Source organism: Perognathus longimembris, chromosome 22 (assembly GCF_023159225.1).
Source record: "Perognathus longimembris pacificus isolate PPM17 chromosome 22, ASM2315922v1, whole genome shotgun sequence".
Taxonomy (NCBI): domain Eukaryota; kingdom Metazoa; phylum Chordata; class Mammalia; order Rodentia; family Heteromyidae; genus Perognathus; species Perognathus longimembris.
Window position 1 is genome coordinate 23,738,568 of NC_063182.1, and position 19,986 is coordinate 23,758,553.

Genomic DNA, 19,986 nt, shown 5'->3' on the forward strand with positions numbered 1-19,986 from the left:
CCCAACCATGTTTTATGAATGGAAAAAATAGTGTATATTTTCTTTAATTAATTTGTTTTCTCTCAAAGTATACTTTTATCATTTAGAATTGTTGGCCTTGGCTTCAACCTATAGTTTAATAGCCTCATTTCAAACACCCCAAAATGAGCATTTAAAGAAAATTCAGTGACTTACATTTAATCTTTAAAGGAAAAAAAATAATTATTTAAAGGAGATGCTTGGTCTGGGAATGTGGCTCAGTGGTAGGGTGTTTGCCTAGCATGCATGAGACCACATAAACAATAAATAAATAATTAAGGTTTAAAAGAAGAAAGCAAACACTAAAAACTAAAAGAAAAAAGTGTGGAGTTATATCTTCTTAAAAAAATAAAATAAAGGAGATGCTTTCAGGTTTATAGTCAAACATTTGCTATAAATGGTAAAATCTTTCAGAAATAACTAAGCCAATAACTAGATTATCACATTAGAAATTTTTTTTAAACTGCTGACATTTCAAAACAGTTTAAAAATATATCTTTAATGTTCATGAATACTTCAATGACTATCACAAAAGCATGAAAGACTAGAAGCTAGTTGGCCAATATACCTATTTTTAAATGCTGAGCAATTGTTATGATTCTGAGGTCTCTGAAAATGTAAGCATGTATTTCTTGCCATATGTCTATATTCTGCTTACAATCTGAATTCAGTACTTTCTAATAAGCTGCTACATGACATTATTCCTTTTGGAAAAGTAATTATGTTTTATTTTAATACAACATTTGTATTTTCTTACTGTTATCTAATACTAACCATTGGTATTCTTTAGAGTCTTATGAAAGTTTCCCATCACTAAGTTTGTAGGATACTTTTGTTGAAATACAAACACTTTATAATATACAATTGCTAGCAGAGGAAGGACAGGTAAGAGTTAAGTATTACCAAAAGTTTTAGTACCTAACTTACTAGGGGAAAAGTCACATCCTGTTCTAAAACACTATATATCAGTGCTCATGACCATTCTTGAAATATTCTAAGCACAGAGACAATCAGTTTTACAAATGTACCAATCTGAAAAGGGGAAAATTCAAAATGCAATAAGAAAAAAGAAGTAAGCTAGCTTACTTCTATTACCCTATCATCTTACCTCTATTACACTGGAAAAGTCCAGAATGACTCGAAAATGAGACATAGTAAGATACAGTAAAGATGAGAGGTAAGTTTATGACTAAAAGCAGAGGCACTTGTTATAAGTCCATGACCAACCCGCTCCCAAAATAAACTAAAAAGTCAAAAGCAGATTATAATCTCATATTGTGGATAGAACTGTAAAAGATAAGAGGGCTTTATCCAGAAAAGGGCTGGAATATAGGACTTCAGAACACAGAGAGAAAGAGAAAAAACCAAAGCTAAAATACGTTGTCCTAAGCAAAAATCTGTATAACTGATTTATCTTTAAAAACCTGTATTTCAAAATACTATAGAAAATCTTTAAAAATTCTACAAAGGGTAAAGGAATAAAGTCAAGAACTAGAGGAAATATAGACTTAACAAAAAAATCAAAAACAAAAGAGAGAGAAAGGATGAAACAATGAAAGATGCAAGCAAGTACCTTAAAACTGTACAAGAATAAATAAGAAAAAAAAAGGAGATTATTAAGAAACAACACAAAAAGTTTTCCGCCATTAAGGATTATGAATGTGTAATCTAAACGCAGAAAAAAAACACACTAAATGCCAAGCAGAATCAATCAAAAGCAAAAGTAAATATTGAAAAAAAAATTGAGACAGTGTATCACTATTTAACCCAATCTAGTCCTGAATTCACTGTTGTCTTATCTCCACTTTCTAGTGCTCAGAATATAGGTATGAACCACGATGCTTGAGAATTTGATTTAATTCTTATCACCGGAGAGGAGAGGAAGATTATTCACAATAAACAACAGTCACAATGGTACTAGGCTTTTAATTAAAACATTATTTACCTGGCCAGGCAATGGTCACTCATGCTAGTAATCACTACTCAGGAGGCTGACCTTGGGATTGAGGTGTGAAACCAGTCTGGGCAGGAAAGTCTATGAGACTCTTATCTCCAATTAAACACCAAAAATGCCAGAAGTAGAGCCATGGCTCAAGTGATAGAGCACTGGCCTTGAACACAAAAGCTCAAGGACAGTGCCCAGACCCTGACTTCAAGCCCCAGGACAAGCACATACACAAAAAAACTGTCCCTACCCCACAACCAAAACAAAACCAAACAGCCCATTATGTACCCAAAGACAAGTTTTGAACAGCCTTCAAATTTCAGAATGTAAATAATTTTCAACCTGTAAATTGATGCCCAATGAATTATTAAAGTGGAAAAGTAGACTATATATATTTTTCAGAAATGCAATATTTCAATTTATATTTGTATTAATTCTTTGATGGTTCCAACAAAAGGAGAGGATATACCAAGAAATCACAGATCAAAGCCACCTATATTGGTGCATACAGGTACTCCCAGCTACTAACCAGGCAAAGGCAGGAAGAGAATGTTTGAGGTCAGCTCCAGCTAGCTCTAAGAGACTCTAACTCAAACAAATTAAAAGAAGTGGGAAAAGATGGTAGATTAGAAACATCTACTGTTCTGACTCCATGAATGAGAAGCATCAGGTACCACAGCAGAGTTTACATCCTGGAGATGGAAATGGCCAGGAATATTGGGAACCAGGAAGAGGTAGCAAGACAGCAGAAAAACAAGGAGAAACAGAAGCAACTGAAAAAAAGCAACACAAAGTTCCTGGCTCTCCAGAATACAGAGGTGAAGTTGAGATTCAACCACAGGGTAAACCTAGCTAACCTGGGTTTTAAACCCATAGGGATTTGGTGAGATAGTGACTACTCTGGTATGGATGCCTAGTTTAAGTGAACACATTCTGGTCTCTCCCCTCACATTTCGGAGCTTGAGCAAGATGATATGTGGAGAAAAGTACTAGACTTAGTTACTCTGTGGGGCTTGAGAAACAAGTACAATCATGGCCCAGGAAATCTTCTAAGGCCCAGAGTTCAAACCCCAATACCATGCTGGGCAAGGAAAACACAGTCATTCAACCCAGAAAACAGGAGTTCAACACCAAAGGGAAAAAATAAAGTGAGTCAGAACGAGAAGATTCAAAAACTGACGGGTGAGGATTAGCCAAAACTCACAGAGATACTAGAAGAGTTCTCGAAGGAAAGAAAATGAATCTGAGTTTACCTGATAAATTTTATCATGTAAAAAATGACTGAGAAACCTATAGAGATCTGAATTAACAATTATTTTTAAAAAACTGAGAGGAAGTGAGGGAAGAAATAACACTGTTCAAAAGAAATACACTCATTACCTGTACCTGTAGCACCTTTGTAAATCACCTATACAATACAAATTAATTTAAAATAAATTTGCAAAATTTTAGAAGTGATAATAATCTGTTTCACGAAGTCAAACATATTGTTCAAAATAATGAAGAGCAATTTTTATCTATCAAGTTAACTATCCAAATCCTGAAATGTGAAACAGTTTAAAACAGTTTATGGTGCACTGCTTCAGTTGAAGCCTCCATTTAATGAACTGTCTAGTTATTTTAATACTAATAGACAAATAATTGAAGTTAGAAACCAAGCCAAAAGTAAATATCCAGTTTCCTTGTTTATAAAAATTGAAAAAAAATACAATTAACGTAAGTAACTCAACTCACAGCATTTATAAGATATTAACTAAAATCTATTAACAAAATGTCCTTTAGGAGTTGGGCTATATAACCTAATATTTTCAGATCAGAGTCAATAGAATAGAAAACTTATTATCTTTATTTTGAATTTATCTGTATAACCAGGAACCTTTTCCAATTTTAATCACAAACATGTATTGATATCACTCTTAGAAACAAACAAAAAACCTATAAGCATATATTGAGACACATACACTATTCTTAAATACTTTTGCAATCTTATATTAAAAATTTTATATAAGATACCACACTTTTCCTGAGGAAGATTCCTACTCACCTATTCGTTGACAAGTTTGGCTTTCATTATAGAACTTAAGAATAAAAAGTAAAGCAACTTTAGGTGAACATTAAGATCAAACAACACTAGGTCAGAAAAACTCTTTATTACAATAAAGAAAAACTTGTGTACAATTTTAAAATAACCATTTTTGAAAAGTTTGAATTCAATAAAAATAAAAGACTCAATAAATATTAAATTTGCCATTTTGTATGCTCATTTTATGAATGAAGTGTTTTATTTTTGGGTATTGCAATTTTTTAAATAACAAAAACATTTGAGGTTTTTTTTTTTTTCAGGTTTTTTGTTTTTGTTTTTGTGTTTGCCAGTCCTGGGGCTTGAACTCAGGGCCTGAGTACTGTCCCTGGCTTCTTTTTGCTTAAGGCTAGCACTCTGCCACTTGAGCCACAGCACCACTTCTAGCCTTTTCTATATATGTGGTGCTGAGGATTCAAACCCAGGGCTTCACATATACGAGGCAAGCACTATTGCCACTAGGCTATATTCCCAGCCCTTTTTCTCAGTTTTTCCTTTAAATAACAAGAGGCTGATCTAACTTAGCAGATCTCTTTTAGATTCCAACTTCATTAAATTTCTTAAGCAAAGGCTTACAAAAACAATTATGATCTTTTCATCAGAAGTATTTTCAATGTTGATGAATAAATACTTGATATTCTAAATGATATTTTATGTAATAAAAAACAAAATGTAGGATAGGAAATACTCAATTTAAACATATTAAGGGTTAAGATACATATGCACTTCCTAATAATTGCAAAATAATGCAGAACAGTCATCACAGAAGTTAAATAATAATTTGGTAGGAAGATGATGTTTATAGGATATATTTTCTGGAGACATGACAAATTAATTTATAACATATAATAAAACAGAACTATAAAATGCCCCAAAACAAAAGAAATTGCACTTACATCCACAGCTCTCTTAATAAAAGGTATCTGTGTGCCACTGTCCAGATCTTCATTTATAATGAGCCTTCTAGCCCACTGACCTGCCCTGACAACACCACTACCATGAATTAAAACCATCAGTTTCTGTGGATTTGTCAAAGCATCCTCACTCATAAAGATAAAACTCTTTGGTTCACTTTCTGTGGCATCTACCTGTAATTAAAAAAAATTAAATAATAAATAAAGGTTTGCTGATCAAGCATACACACAAATGAGAAAAACAACTACTGGTTACTATAAAATACTGAATAGTTACTGCAGACTTTAAAAACAACCTTAAAATAAAATCATAATATTCACTTGAGATTAGCAATTACATATCAGGCAGATATGTAATATGATTTACATATAAAATACATAAAAGGAATATTGGGAATATGACCTTCTACATTTTACTTTTTTAACACTGTACTGTCCTAAATAAAAAGCACTGCCACTTGAGCAATGCCCTACTCTTTTGTTTTCAGTTTTACAGATAGAACCTCCAGCTAACTTTGTCCAAGCCGGCCTCAGCTTCCAATGTTTCTCAATAGAAAAAGAAAATGAAATGTAAATAAGGTTTAGAAGTTGTACAAGACCACCAAGTAATAATTCTATATCTGAAACATATGGTACATATAACAGAAAATAGAAAACTCTAACAGGAACATTCATTTGCTGGAAAAATATATACTAGACAGGAATACTATAACTTTTAAAAGAGGAAAAAGAAAACTACATAAAATTCAAACACATATTACTCTAGGTAAATGGACTTAAAATTTCAGTTGGATTGTAAACACAGGGTTATATAATAATTGTGAATTCAGATTACTTAAAGATCAATAATGCATATTTTTACCTGTTTTGACTATGATTACTATTTAGGTTTTTAACTAAATTGGAAAGACATGAGACTATCAAACAAGGATAATTTCCCAGTCTTTGAATACATCTGTCATAGTGTTCACTGGTATTCTAGGAAGGCTTTGTGTAGCCCAACCACAGCCAGACAATTTCTGATGGCTGGTAACACACAAACACCTTCATCAACCCATAAATTGTAGAATGCACTTGTTCTTCATGTTGTCAACATTACACGTTCATGTAACTACCAAAATAAGTAAAATCCCTAGATGCTTAATATTTATAGTCTGTAAACAGAAAATTATAATAAAATTTCTCTACTAAAACAAGTAGATCCTTAACTATTTGCATAAAAGACAAATGGCAATTCTTTTAGCAAGAGAAGAATGAACACAGGGCTTAAGAAAAAATACCATCTTCTTAGTAAAATCTTTTCAGATTACCCATTTTAAGACTTCAGACACTTCCTCAAGAATCCTATGATTCGTTTCCCTGTGTCACTTTCCTCTATAGTGCATACCACATCTAATATGTATGGTTCATGTATGTTTATGTTTGTTTTTTTCTACCTAGGATCTCTCCAACAGAATATAAGACCACAAAGGCATAAAGTTCCCTATCTTTTATTCAGTTACAATGTCACTATCTTGAACAAAACCCTGGCATGTTGTCAGTATTCAGTAAATAAAAGAATAAATATAGTTTTGGAATAAAAAATCTCTCTAGTACAGGCAATGACTTCCTTTAATAAAAGCATTTAACTGAATAATGCATCCTCTTTAAATAGGTACCTGCTTCATAAAGCATATATTGAAGATTAACTGAATATATAATTATTAAGAACTTCAAAAGAACTATACAATGTTATGGATTAAAATTACTTAAATATAATTTTATTGCAATTAACTGAATGCAGAAAAAGAGATATGAAGTAAATGCAGTAAGTAACATTAGCTTAACTTACATGCTAGGCACATGTAAAACACATTTTGATGATGAAAGGAAACATGACCAAAGCGACAGAAGAGGATGAGACCCAGAAAAAAAAGAGACCTAGGAAGAAAAATTCTCTTGGCCTAAGACTATTTACATGAAAACTGAAGAAATGGCTAAAGAAAATGGTAGTAACAGAGAGAGAAAATTAAGGGCAAAGTAGTCACTGTACAAGGCCTCAGTAGTTCTGTAACAGGACATCTACACACACACACACACACACACACACACACACACACACACACACACACAAATATATGCCTCTTAGTGAAGACTTAATGGATCCTGGAATGGCCATAGAAATGCCATCTGTTATTTGTGATGAGAAAAATCTGTGCCTACAAACATTTTCCATAGGTACTGATCATTGTCTCTGTTTCTATTTGACCAAGTCTCCATTTAATAGGCAGAAAACCGAGTCAACCAAACACATTGATAGTTGGAGACTTTAACACTGCACTATCACCTCCGGACAGATCACCAAAAACTGAATAAAGAAACCACAGAACTAAACAACTGCATAGACCAACTAGACTTAACTGACATCTACAGAATATTCCATCCGGTAACAACTGAATACACATTCTTTTCGGGAGCTCATGGAACATTCTCCAAAATAGATCACATCTTAGGACACAAAGAAAATCTGTACAAATTCAGAAGTATCAAAACCATTCCCTGCATTCTCTCAGACCACAAAGAAATAAAAATAGAGCTCTACTCAAACAGCCACCGTAGGAAATCCTACACTATATGGAGACTAAACAACACACTGCTAAACTATCAGTGGGTCATTGAAGAAATTAGAACAGAAATTCAAATGTTTATGGAATTCAACCAAGATGAGTACACAAAGTACCAGCACCTTTGGGACACAGCAAAGGCAGTACTCAGAGGGAAATTTATATCTCTGAGTGCATACATCAACAAACTGGAGAAACAGCAACTCAACAACTTAAGGAAGCACCTTAATCTTCTCAAAAGAGAACAAAAAGCCAAACCCCAAGTCAACAGATGAAAGCAAATAATTAAAATCAAATCAGAATTAAATGAATTAGAGGCAAAAAAACAAACAAACATCGAAAGAATCAACAAAACAAAGATTTGGTTCTTTTGAAAAAATTAACAAGCTAGACAGACCACTAGCAAACCTGACCAAAAAACCAAAGCAGCAAACCCAGATAAACAAGATCAGAGATGAAACAGGTAACATCACCACAAAAACAACTGAAATTCAGAAAATAATAAGGGACTATTTTGCAAACCTTTATGCCAACAAATTCGAGAACCTGGAAGAAATGGATGGTTTCCTAGAAAAAATTGATATCCCCAAACTCAACCATGAAGATTTAAACCTTCTAAACAGAACCATATCCAGCATTGAAATAGAAATGGCAATAAGTGATCTCCCATCCAAGAAAAGCCCAGGTCCAGACGGATTCACAGCAAAATTCTACAAGGCCTTCAAAACAGATATTTCTCCGGCTCTTCAATGAAATTGAAAGAGAAAGTTCACTACCAGATACATTCTATGAAGCCAATATAACCCACATCCCAAAACCAGGCAAGGACTCATCACGGAAAGAGAACTATAGACCGGTTTCCCTGATAAACATAGATGCAAAAATTCTCAACAAAATTCTGGCCAATCGACTTCAACAGGTAATCAAAAAATTCATACACCATGATCAAACTGGATTCATCCCAGGGATGCAAAGTTGGTTTAATATACACAAGACAATTAATGTAATCCACCACATCAACCGGAGCAAGGTAAAAAACCACATGGTTTTATGTCTGGATGCGGAAAAGGCATCAGATAAAATACAGCACCCATTTATGCTAAAAGCCCTGGAACAACTGGGATTCCAGGGAACATTCCTGAATATAATCAAGGTAGTCTATGACAAACCAACAGCAAGCATAATTCTTTTTTTTTCTTCAAATTTTTATTATCAAACTGATGTACAGAGAGGTTACAGTTTCATACGTTAGGCATTGGATACATTTCTTGTACTGTTTGTTACCTTGTCCCTCATACCCCCTCCCTCCTCCCCTTTTCCCTCCCCCCCCCGAAGTGTTCAGTTCACTTACACCAAACAGTTTTGCAAGTATTGATTTTGTAGTTGTTTGTCTTTTTTTACCCTGTGTCTCTCAAATTTGGTATTCCCTTTCAATTTCCTACTTCCAATACCAGTATACACGGTTTCCAATATACTCAGATAAGATTACAGAGATAGTGTAGGTACAACCACAGGAAGGTGATACAAGAACATCATCAATAATAGAAGCTACAGGGCTGGGGATATAGCCTAGTGGCAAGAGTGCCTGCCTCGGATACACGAGGCCCTAGGTTCGATTCCCCAGCACCACATATACAGAAAAAGGCCAGAAGCGGCGCTGTGGCTCAAGTGGCAGAGTGCTAGCCTTGAGCAGGAAGAAGCCAGGGACAATGCTCAGGCCCTGAGTCCAAGGCCCAGGACTGGCCAAAAAAAAAAAAAATTAAAAAATAATAGAAGCTACAGATACACATGGGACGTTGAAAGTAGTTACAACTGTGATATAACAATTGTTTCCATAACATGGAGTTCATTTCACTTAGCATCATCTTATGTGTTCATAAGGGTATAGCTATTGGGTCTTGTGATGCTCTGCTATGACTTGCCTAAACCTGTACTAATTATTCCCAATAAGGGAGACCATAGAGTCCATGTTTCTTTGGGTCTGGCTCACTTCACTTAGTATAATTTTTTCCAAGTCCTTCCATTTCCTTACAAATGGGGCAATGTCATTCTTTCTGATAGAGGCATAAAATTCCATTGTGTATATGTACCACATTTTCCTGATCCATTCGTCTACTGAGGGGCATCTGGGTTGGTTCCAGATTCTAGCTATGACAAATTGTGCTGCGATGAACATTGTGCTGGTGGCATTACTGTGATTTTGTTTGTGGTCTTTTGGATAGATACCCAAAAGTGGGGCTGCTGGGTCATAGGGGAGTTCTATATTTAGCCTTCTGAGGAATCTCCATACTGCTAGCAAGCATAATTCTAAATAGTGAAAAACTAAAGCCATTCCCTTTAAAATCAGGAGCAAGACAGGGATGTCCGCTCTCTCCCCTTCTCTTCAACATAGTACTAGAATTCCTAGTCAGAGCAATTAGGCAAGAAGAAAATATAAAGGGAATCCAAATAGGAAAAGATGAAGTTAAACTTTCTCTCTTCGCAGATGACATGATCCTATACCTAAAGAACCCCATTGACTCTACTCCCAAGCTACTAGAGCTGATCCAAAACTTTGGCAAAGTTGCAGGATATAAAATAAACCCTCAAAAAACAATGGCATTTCTATATGCTAATGACCCAAAGGCCGAGGCTGAAATCAGGAAAGCAACTCCTTTTGCAATAGCCTCAAAAAACATAAATTACCTAGGAATAACCTTAACCAAAGAAGTGAAAGACCTCTATGATGAGAACTTTAAAAACATGAAAAATGAAATTAAGTCAGAACTAAGGAAATGGATAAACCTTCCATGCTCCTGGATTGGGAGGATTAATATAATCAAAATGGCAATATTGCCAAAGGCTATCTACAAATTCAATGCAATATCCATTAATATCCCAGCACCATTTTTTAATGAAATAGAGGAAGCAATCCAGAAATTTATATGGAACAATAAAAGACCCAGAATAGCAAAAACAATCCTAAGCAGAAAGAACAGTGCTGGAAGAATTACACCACCAAACTTCAAGCTGTATTATAAAGCTACAGTAATAAAAACAGCTTGGTATTGGCACCGGAACAGGCCTGAAGACCAATGGAACAGAATTGAAGACCCAGAAATGAACCCAAAGAACTTCGACTACTTAATCTTTGATAAAGGAGCTAAAGAAATAGGATGGAAGAAAGACAGCTCTTTAACAAATGGTGCTGGCAAAACTGGTTCAACACATGCAACAAACTAAAACTAGATCCTTATATATCACCCTGCACCAAAATCAATTCCAAATGCATCAAAGACCTTGAAATTAAAACAGATACCCTGAAAACACTAAAGGAAGGAGTAGGAGAAACACTTGGGCTCCTTGGCACAGGACGGAACTTCCTTAACAAAGATCCTGAAATGCTACAAATCAAAGAAAAGCTGGACAAATGGGACTGCATCAAACTGCAGAGCTTCTGCAGGGCAAAGGACATAGCTCGCAAGATAAACAGAAAGCCCACAGATTGGGAAAAGATCTTTACCGGCCATTCAATGGACAAAGGCCTCATATCTAAAATATATGCAGAACTAAAAAATTGCCTTCCTCCAAAACAAAACCACAAAGAACCAATGCCCCCCCCCCCAAAAAAAAAAAAACTGGGCTAAAGACTTAAAAAGAGACTTCTCTGATGAGGGAATGAGAATGGCCAAAAGACATATGAAAAAGTGCTCTACATCACTGGCCATAAAAGAAATGCAAATCAAAATAACATTGAGATTCCATCTCACCCCAGTAAGAATGTCCTATATCAAGAAAACTAACAATGACAAATGTTGGAGGGGATGTAGCCAAAAGGGAACCCTACTTCATTGTTGGTGGGAATGTAAACTGGTTCAGCCACTCTGGCAAGCAGTATGGAGATTCCTCAGAAGGCTCAATATAGAACTCCCCTATGACCCAGCAGCCCCAATTTTGGGTATCTATCCAAAAGACCACAAACAAAATCACAGTAATGCCACCAGCACAACAATGTTCATCGCAGCACAATTTGTCATAGCGAGAATCTGGAACCAACCCAGATGCCCCTCCATAGACGAATGGATCAGGAAAATGTGGTACATATAAATGGAATTTTATGCCTCTATCAGAAAGAATGACATTGCCCCATTTGTAAGGAAATGGAAGGACTTGGAAAAAGTTATACTAAGTGAAGTGAGCCAGACCCAAAGAAACATGGACTCTATGGCCTCCCTTACTGGGAATAATTAGTACAGGTTTAGGCAAGCCATAGCAGAGCATCACAAGGCCCAATAGCTATACCCTTATGAACACATAAGATGATGCTAAGTGAAATGAACTCCATGTTATGGAAACAATTGTTATATCACAGTTGTAACTACTTTCAACGTCCTATGTGTATGTGTAGTTTCTATTATTGATGATGTTCTTGTATCACCTTCCTGTGGTTGTACCTACACTATCTCTGTAATCTTATCTGAGTATATTGGAAACCGTGTTTACTGGTATTGGAAGTAGGAAATTGAAAGGGAACACCAAATTTGAGAGACACAGGGTAAAAAAAGACAAACAACTACAAAAGCAATACTTGCAAAACTGTTTGGTGTAAGTGAACTGAACACCTCGGGGGGGGAGGGAAAGGGGGGGAGGGTTGGGGGCATGAGGGACAAGGTAACAAGCAGTACAAGAAATGTATCCAATGCCTAACGTATGAAACTGTAACCTCTCTGTACATCAGTTTGATAATAAAAATTTGAAAAAAAAAAGTTAATTAAAAAAATTAAAAAAACACACACTAAAGCCACCAGCACAACAATGTTTATTGCAGCACAATTTGTCATTGTTAAAATATGGAACCAACCTAGATGCCCCTCAGTAGACAAGTGGATCAGGAAAATGTGGTACATATACACAATGGAATTTTATGCCTCTATCAGAAAGAATGACATTGCCCCATTCATAATGAAATGGAAGGACTTGGAAATAATTATACTAAGTGAAGTGAGCCAGACCCAAAGAAACATGGACTCTATGGTTTCCCTCATAGGGAATAATTAGCACAGGTTTAGGCTAGTCACAGCAGAGGATCACAAGAGCCCAATAGGTATTATGCCCCTATAAGATGATGCTAACTGAAATGAACTCCATGTTATGGAAACGACTGTGATATCACTGTTGTAAATACTTTCAACATGCAATGTGAAACCGTAGCTTCTATTGTTGATGTTCCTCTTGTATCCCCTTTCTGTGGTTGTATCTTCACTATCTCTGTATCTTATCTGAGTACACTGGAAACCGTGTATACAGGTATTAGAACTAGGAAACTGAAAGGGAATACCAAAATCAAGAGACACAGTGTAAAAAAGACAAACGATTACAAAAGCAATACTTGCAAAACTGTTTAGTGTAAGTCTATTGAACAACTCATGGGGGGAAAGGGAAAAGGGGACGGGAAAGGGGGGAATGAGGGAGGAGGTAACAAACAGTACTAGTAATGTATCCAAAGCCTAACGTATGAAACTGTAACCACTCTGTATATCAGTTTGACAATAAAAAAATAAAATAAATAAAAAAGAAAACTGTGTCAATATTTTGAACAATTTATAGTTGCTTCTTCGACTTACAGAAAAAAAATTTAGATTGGAAGAAGGCTTAGTTTCCGAAGATAAAAATGTTTTTATATTATAATGCTATTCTAGAAATTGTAAAAAAAAAACAAAAAAAAACTACAAATGTATAAATAAACAAGTTGACTTAGGCATCTAGAAAAGCTGACTGTGAAAATGAGAATATCAGCATATACAGGGAAAAACAACAATGAAGATGAACAATGTATAGTATTAATATTAAGTAGTAAGAAATATTTGAGCTAGTCACTATGTAATATTCACCTCAATAAAACAGAAAACTCTAATGTGGTAATTATAATTTTATCTATATTAAGCTAATGTTGAGTTTATACAGTAAGATATCTATATGCATAAAATAACTTTATTAATCTAGCCAAGTTTGGGAATGGCTACACCAAGGCCATTTAGCATCTAGCATTTGTAATTAGTTGATTTAAGCTCGAATGATTAACAAAGGTCATTTCAGTAGTAACCATTTCACTATACTAACAAATACATTTCAATTACAGTCAGATCTGTGAGATTATCTCAAATAAGTTTTTGCAGTTAACAAGTCAATTTTTGATAGGTAAATTATGATGGTTCACTTAAACATGATCTACATATAATAAATGAATGAAAACTTGCAGTGAAATTATCAAGATTTCACATATTAAACAGTTTCACAAGGATGAGATACTAGAACCTAGAATATTTTGTGTTTATTTATGTGAAATATAAGTCTCAGACATGATCACACTCTTTATTGTCAAATCATGGGTTTCTACAAGTGCTGTCATTTAAAGGGAGGAATGTTTCCTTTTTAAATAGCTTAACTACAAAACTGATGGTTCATTACCAGGGGAAAAAGATTTGATAGTATCCTTTTAGTAATAAAGAAAATCTTTAGTTAAAAAAAAAAACAAAAAAACAACCTCTCTGTGTTACAACTGTCTGTTACAACTGGGAGTTAAAAGAACTCCGAAGAAAAAAGTTATTACAATGTTTTTTATTATATAAATTACAGGATAATGTAGAACAGACATTAAATTGAGTTTATACCTTCCCCCCCACCCCTTCAGAAATGAGGTTTGAATTCAGTACTTTGAATTCATGCTCTACTACTTGAGCCATACTTCTAAGCCATTTTTGCTTTGGTCATTTTTGAGACAAGCCTTGAAAGTACTACCTCTATTTAGATATTCACGTGTATGTAGCTTGGATGACAGGCACATCTTTCCTGTTGAGTGGGGTCTTGCAATTTTCTTTTCCCCTATGCTGGCCTGGGTCTGTAATCTGGGTGATTCCAGACTCTTTCATAGCTAGGAAGACAGTGTAATAGCACCCCATTATTGGGTGAAATGGTGTCTCATAGGCTTTTGCCCATGTTGATCTCAAACCACCTTCCTTCCAATTTAACTCTCCCAAGTAACTAGAATTAAATGTGTAAGCCACCAATACCCAAGATATTTTGATTTTAAGTTCACAAAATGAGGAAACAATTTTAAACCAAAAAGACATGATAATTATTGCAGGTCTCATAAAAATCTTTCTATATTCTTATTAGTTTTATTGTCTAAATTTAAAATAAGAAAATAATTAGATTTATTAAACCAAATCCTCTATTCAATTTCAATTTTTCTAAATATTTAATTAAATTTTAATATGTACTGCAACTGCATTTTAATTTATACTTGATATCCAGAAATTAATGTATCCAATGCCTAAAGTATGAAAGTGTAACCTCTCTGTACATCAGTTTGATAATAAAAATTTGAAAAAAAAATAATAAAGTCAGCATAAAAGTTCTATGGAATCAGAAGGATAGCAGAATTAAAGGACTCAATATGAATTATGTTGTACCAATGAGTTACCCTAACAATCTCTAAATACTACTCTTCAGAAACTCAGCAAGAAGCAAAATTAACAAGACAGGAAGATAGACCAACATGACAAAAGTCTACCTTAATTTCCAAAAGACCAAATTCAACATGCAGTTATTTTTTTTTACTTTTTAAAATTGATTTAAAAATTATCTTTATGTTGTTGTATAAAGGAGGTGCCATATAACAAATCAGATAATGAATACAATGCATCTTGATCAATGTCACCTCTTCAACATTCTCATCCCAGTTTGGACCACCTGTTCCCTTACTTATCTTAGTTATGTGATATATACAATTAATTCTTGATTGTATCCTCATCCTTTCCATCCTTCATTCATCTTCCCTTCTGTCATGGGCCTACCTCGCAGATTGGATGTAGTCATTTCCTGGTGCTGATTTTGTTGGGCTTTGATCTATTCTTTGTAAAAAAAAATATATATATATATATATGTATATATACATATACATATATATACATATATACATATACATATATATATACACACTATTTGAGCTCTCCATAGAATCAATTACACATCAGTTAATTCATTTGTAACTACTTGTATACTACCCAGTGTATTTACTTACAGACACATTCTAGCTACACAAATGAGGGAAACAATGCAACCTTTTTTCTCTGGGTCTGTTTGAGGGTTTAATTTCTGAGGGTTTCTTTTTTTTTTTTTTTTTTTTTTGGCAGTCCTGGGGCTTGGACTCAGGGCCTGAGCACTGTCCCTGGCTTCTTTTTGCTCAAGGCTAGCACTCTGCCACTTGAGCCACAGCACCACTTCTGGCCATTTTCTGTATATGTGGTGCTGGGGAATTCAACCCAGGGCTTCATGTATACGAGACAAACACTCTTGCCACTAGACCGTATCCCCAGCCTCTCTGAGGGTTTATTTTTGAGCTCTAGATATATTCTAGGTACTAGGCTCTTATCTGATATATAGTCGGTAAAAACCTCCCATTCTGAACTTTCTAGTTAGCTTTTTAGCTGTGTCTTTTACCTTGCAGAAACTTCTAAATTTGATGTAATCTCATTTATCACATCTTTGACTTATTGTGTTTCTGGATTTTTACTTTGACCCATGAGATCTTTGATCCATTTTGAATGGAGGCTCGTACAAGGTGGTATATGAACATCTAATTTCAGTATTTCGTACATGGATATCCAATTTTTCCAGCTCCATTTGTTGAAGAGGCTGTCTTTCTTCCAGCCTGTTTTTGGCTCCCTTATCAAATATCAGATGGCTATGGGTCTGTGGGTTCATTTCTAGACCTTCTATTCTGTTCCATTGGTCCTCAGGCCTATTTTTGTGCCAATACCAAGCTGTTTTCACTACTATGGCTCTGTAATAGAACTTGAAGATTGAGATTATTATTATTCCCCCAACACTGTTCTGCCTGCTAAGGACTGCTTTTGCTATTTGTGGTCTTTTGTTATTCCATGCAAATTTTTGCATTGCTTTCTTTATCTTATTAAGAATGATGTTGAGATTTGGATGGTATTGTATTGAATTAACGAATTGCTTTGGGAAGTATTGACATTTACACAATGTTAGCTCTTCTAATCCAGGAGTATGGAAGGTCTTTACCTTTCCTTAAATCTTCTTCAATTTCCTTTTTCAATTTCTTTAAAGAAAATCAACAAAACCAAAAGATGGTTCTTAAACAAAATTGACAGATCCCTAGCAAACTTGACTAAGAAAGGAAATCACCCAAACAAATAAAGTCAGAAATGAAGAGGGAAGCATCACAATAGATTCAAGCAAAATTCAAAATATTACAAAGGAATACATTATAAGCCTCTATGGCAATAAATCGGAGAATCCGGCAGAAATGGATACATTCCTAGACAAAATAAATATGCCCAAACTCAGCCAGGAAGACATAAACCAACTAAATAGACGCATCACTGCTAATGAAATTAAAATGAGCAAAAAAGGCCTATCTTCCAGGAAAAGCCCAGGAGCTGATGTCTTCACAGCAGAATTCTAAAAGATATTGAAAGGAGAACACCAATAATCCTCAAATTCTTACAATGAAATAGAAAAGGAGGGATCACTACTGAACTCTTTCTATGAAACCAGTATACACTCATCTCAAAGCCAGACATGATCCTGTATGTAAAGGACCCTAAAGTTTCCTCTCCCACCCTACTAAAGGTGATCCAAAACTTCAGCAAAGTAGCAGGGTATAAACTCAACTGCCAAAAAAGCAGTAGCTTTTCTGTATGCCAACAATAAGAAAATTGAAATTGAAATCAGAAAGCAACCTCATTGGCAATTGCCTCAAGAAAATAAAATATAATACTTGGGAATTAACAAAAAATGTGAAATACCTATATAGTGAAAAGAATTAAGAATTTGAATATTCAGCCTTTTTAAAAATAGAATACAAAGCTAGATCTAACATCAAAACTATAATAGAAAGTATGAATCCTAAAAAGACCGTCAGACAAATTGAAAAATGGCACTAAAATGTATGCTTTAATGTAGTTCCTAAAGCAAGATATTTCCAAATAAACCAAAGGTTGACATACATATTATAAAGAATAATGATAATTGCTCTCAATGAATCAATCACTAATAATGTGATCTAGAATGCAAGTTTACCTGTAATGTATAAATGTAAACCATTTTCATTGAACTATGATAACAATTTGTGGTGATGAACAAAATTAAGAAATCCTCAAAGCCTTTTTTATATTTGCCCACTTATATTACAATAACATTACCCAAGAAATTTGAAAATCTGATGAAAAATGTTTATGCATAGTTATCGTTATGCAAAGCTTTGGTGCATGAAATAAATTACTTGGATTAAAGTCTTCCAGATTCATATGCATCACAAAATCAGACTTTGTATCACCTAATCTAGTCCAACTGTCATTTTACATAGAAGATTACTGTTTTATCACTTGAAGGCTTTATGTTTCATGCTTTAAATAAAGACATAGTTTTTTATTTGTTGTTGTTTGAGAATTTGAATCGGAGACTTTGAACCTATCAAACTTCCCACTTCAAAAGAATAGCATGTACAAAATGTCTACAGTGTTGTAAAGGAACAGTGTTATAAAACAGGCATAGGTGAAAGAATGATGAAAGGGACAACATTAACAAAGATGCATTGTACCCATGAACTAACATGTTGAATTGTAGTTTATTTATACAAGTAATTAAAGATAACTATAAAAATGATTGTAGAAATGTATGTATGTAATATATATGTAGAAATAGCATATATTTTTAAAAAGTAATGAACATTTAAAGAGATAGTGTCTAATCCAATAAAAAGTCTATTATTTACCTCAAATAAATAAAAATATTTCAGTAAAATGTAAAAGGGTAATGGAAAGGACAATCTTAACACACGTGAACAGAAAAGAGTGGAAGCAAGTATTCTTTTTTTTCCTTTACATTGACGATTATTACTTTAAAAGCTTTTACATGAAGATGTAATACACTGATAGGTATTTTACAAAACCAATAGGATCTCTTAAGTATAAAATTATCATAATTAAAAAAGTTTTCTTCTGGATTGCAAACCATTTTAGTTAGAAGTAACATTTCATTTGCAATACACTTAAAAAAATGTTAGACTTACTGGAATTGAGATTTTTTTCAAATTACAGTCCTTTTCCAGGAGATCATATACATATTTTGTGATGATCTAAGAAGGAAAGAAATAAAAAATTAAGATGCAATTTAATTCACTATGAAAGTTGATAAAATTTTGATAAACTGAAAGTTATTGCTTTGAATAAGTATATTTTTACTTAGAATGCTTTGATAACACATTAAGAGGCTGCAGAATATACCTTTCTACTCAAGGTTAGAGCCACTTACACACACACACACACACACACACACACACACACAAAACTCAGAAAACTTATGACTTTCTCTTTTGAAAAAGAATTCTCTGAAAGGATTTTTTTTCATCCCCCCCCACCCCCAGTATCTCTAGAAACTGTTCCCCTTATAATGTCACTAAAGACATTATAGCCATTATAAGTTTGTGGAGTCTGAATCTCAACATTTATTTGTATTCACTAAATCAAGGAGGAAATGTCACTGGTTTTGCAAGCAGAAAGTCTAGTACTTTCAATCCTGTGTTCACAGAATTCATAATAGGCCTGTTACAGTCTCCTGGAAGATGTCTATGTCCCAATTCTGGAAACCTGTGAGTATTGTTACATGGTAAACAGACTTGCAAATAAGAGTAAAAGCCTTGAAAAATTAGCCAGGATTACCATGGTGGGTCCTTTCTAATCATTTAAGTCCTCAAAAGTAGAAAATTAGGGCTCAGAATGTGGCTTAGTGGCTTCCTAGCAGGCAGGAAGCCCTGTGTTCGATTCCTCAGTACACCATACACAGAAAAGGCCAGAAATGGTGCTATGGCTCAAGTGGTACAGTACTAGCCTTGAGCAAATGAATCTCAGGGACAGTGCTCAAATCCTGAGTTCAAGTCCCAGGACTGGCAAAACAAAACAAAACAAAACAAAAAGTAAAAAAAAAGAAAAACTGGAAAATTACATAAACAAAATATGTGTGAGAGAAAGAGAGGACTCAATTACCTGTTCTTGATTTTGAAAATGGAAAAAGTATATAAGCTTATAATTAGTAGGAAAATGAGACAGCAGTCAGTCCTACAACTGCAAGGAACTGAATCCATCCAACAACCCAAATAAGCAATAACTGCATTGTCTCCTAGAACCTACATACTCTGTCTATACCCTGATTTTAGTATAGTGAGTCTCAAATTTGCCCTCCAGTATATATAATTAAGCCATGAAAGAACTGGCAATTTTTAGGAGACAAAAGTAAAAAGTAAACAAGTTTGTCTGGAATAGGAATACTTTTTCTCTTTCCTAAAATATCTTTATGCAAAACACCTTACAGAATACATTTAGCAACATAATTAAAAGCCAAATTTTGTGAAACAAAATC

At 34.3% G+C, this 19,986-nt stretch overlaps 1 protein-coding gene across 7 annotated transcripts in view; it reads right to left on the reverse strand.

The window, feature by feature from the left end:
* Fam172a (family with sequence similarity 172 member A) overlaps positions 1–19,986 on the reverse strand; it is a 365,442-nt gene that overhangs the window by 264,390 nt on the left and 81,066 nt on the right. For all 7 annotated transcript variants that reach the window (XM_048331051.1, XM_048331055.1, XM_048331056.1 and 4 more), the window contains 2 exons: positions 18,641–18,706; positions 4,940–5,131 (listed from right to left, as the gene is read on the reverse strand). In XM_048331051.1, the coding sequence (XP_048187008.1) occupies positions 4,940–5,131; positions 18,641–18,706 (258 nt within the window). The remainder of the gene's footprint in view (positions 1–4,939; positions 5,132–18,640; positions 18,707–19,986) is intronic.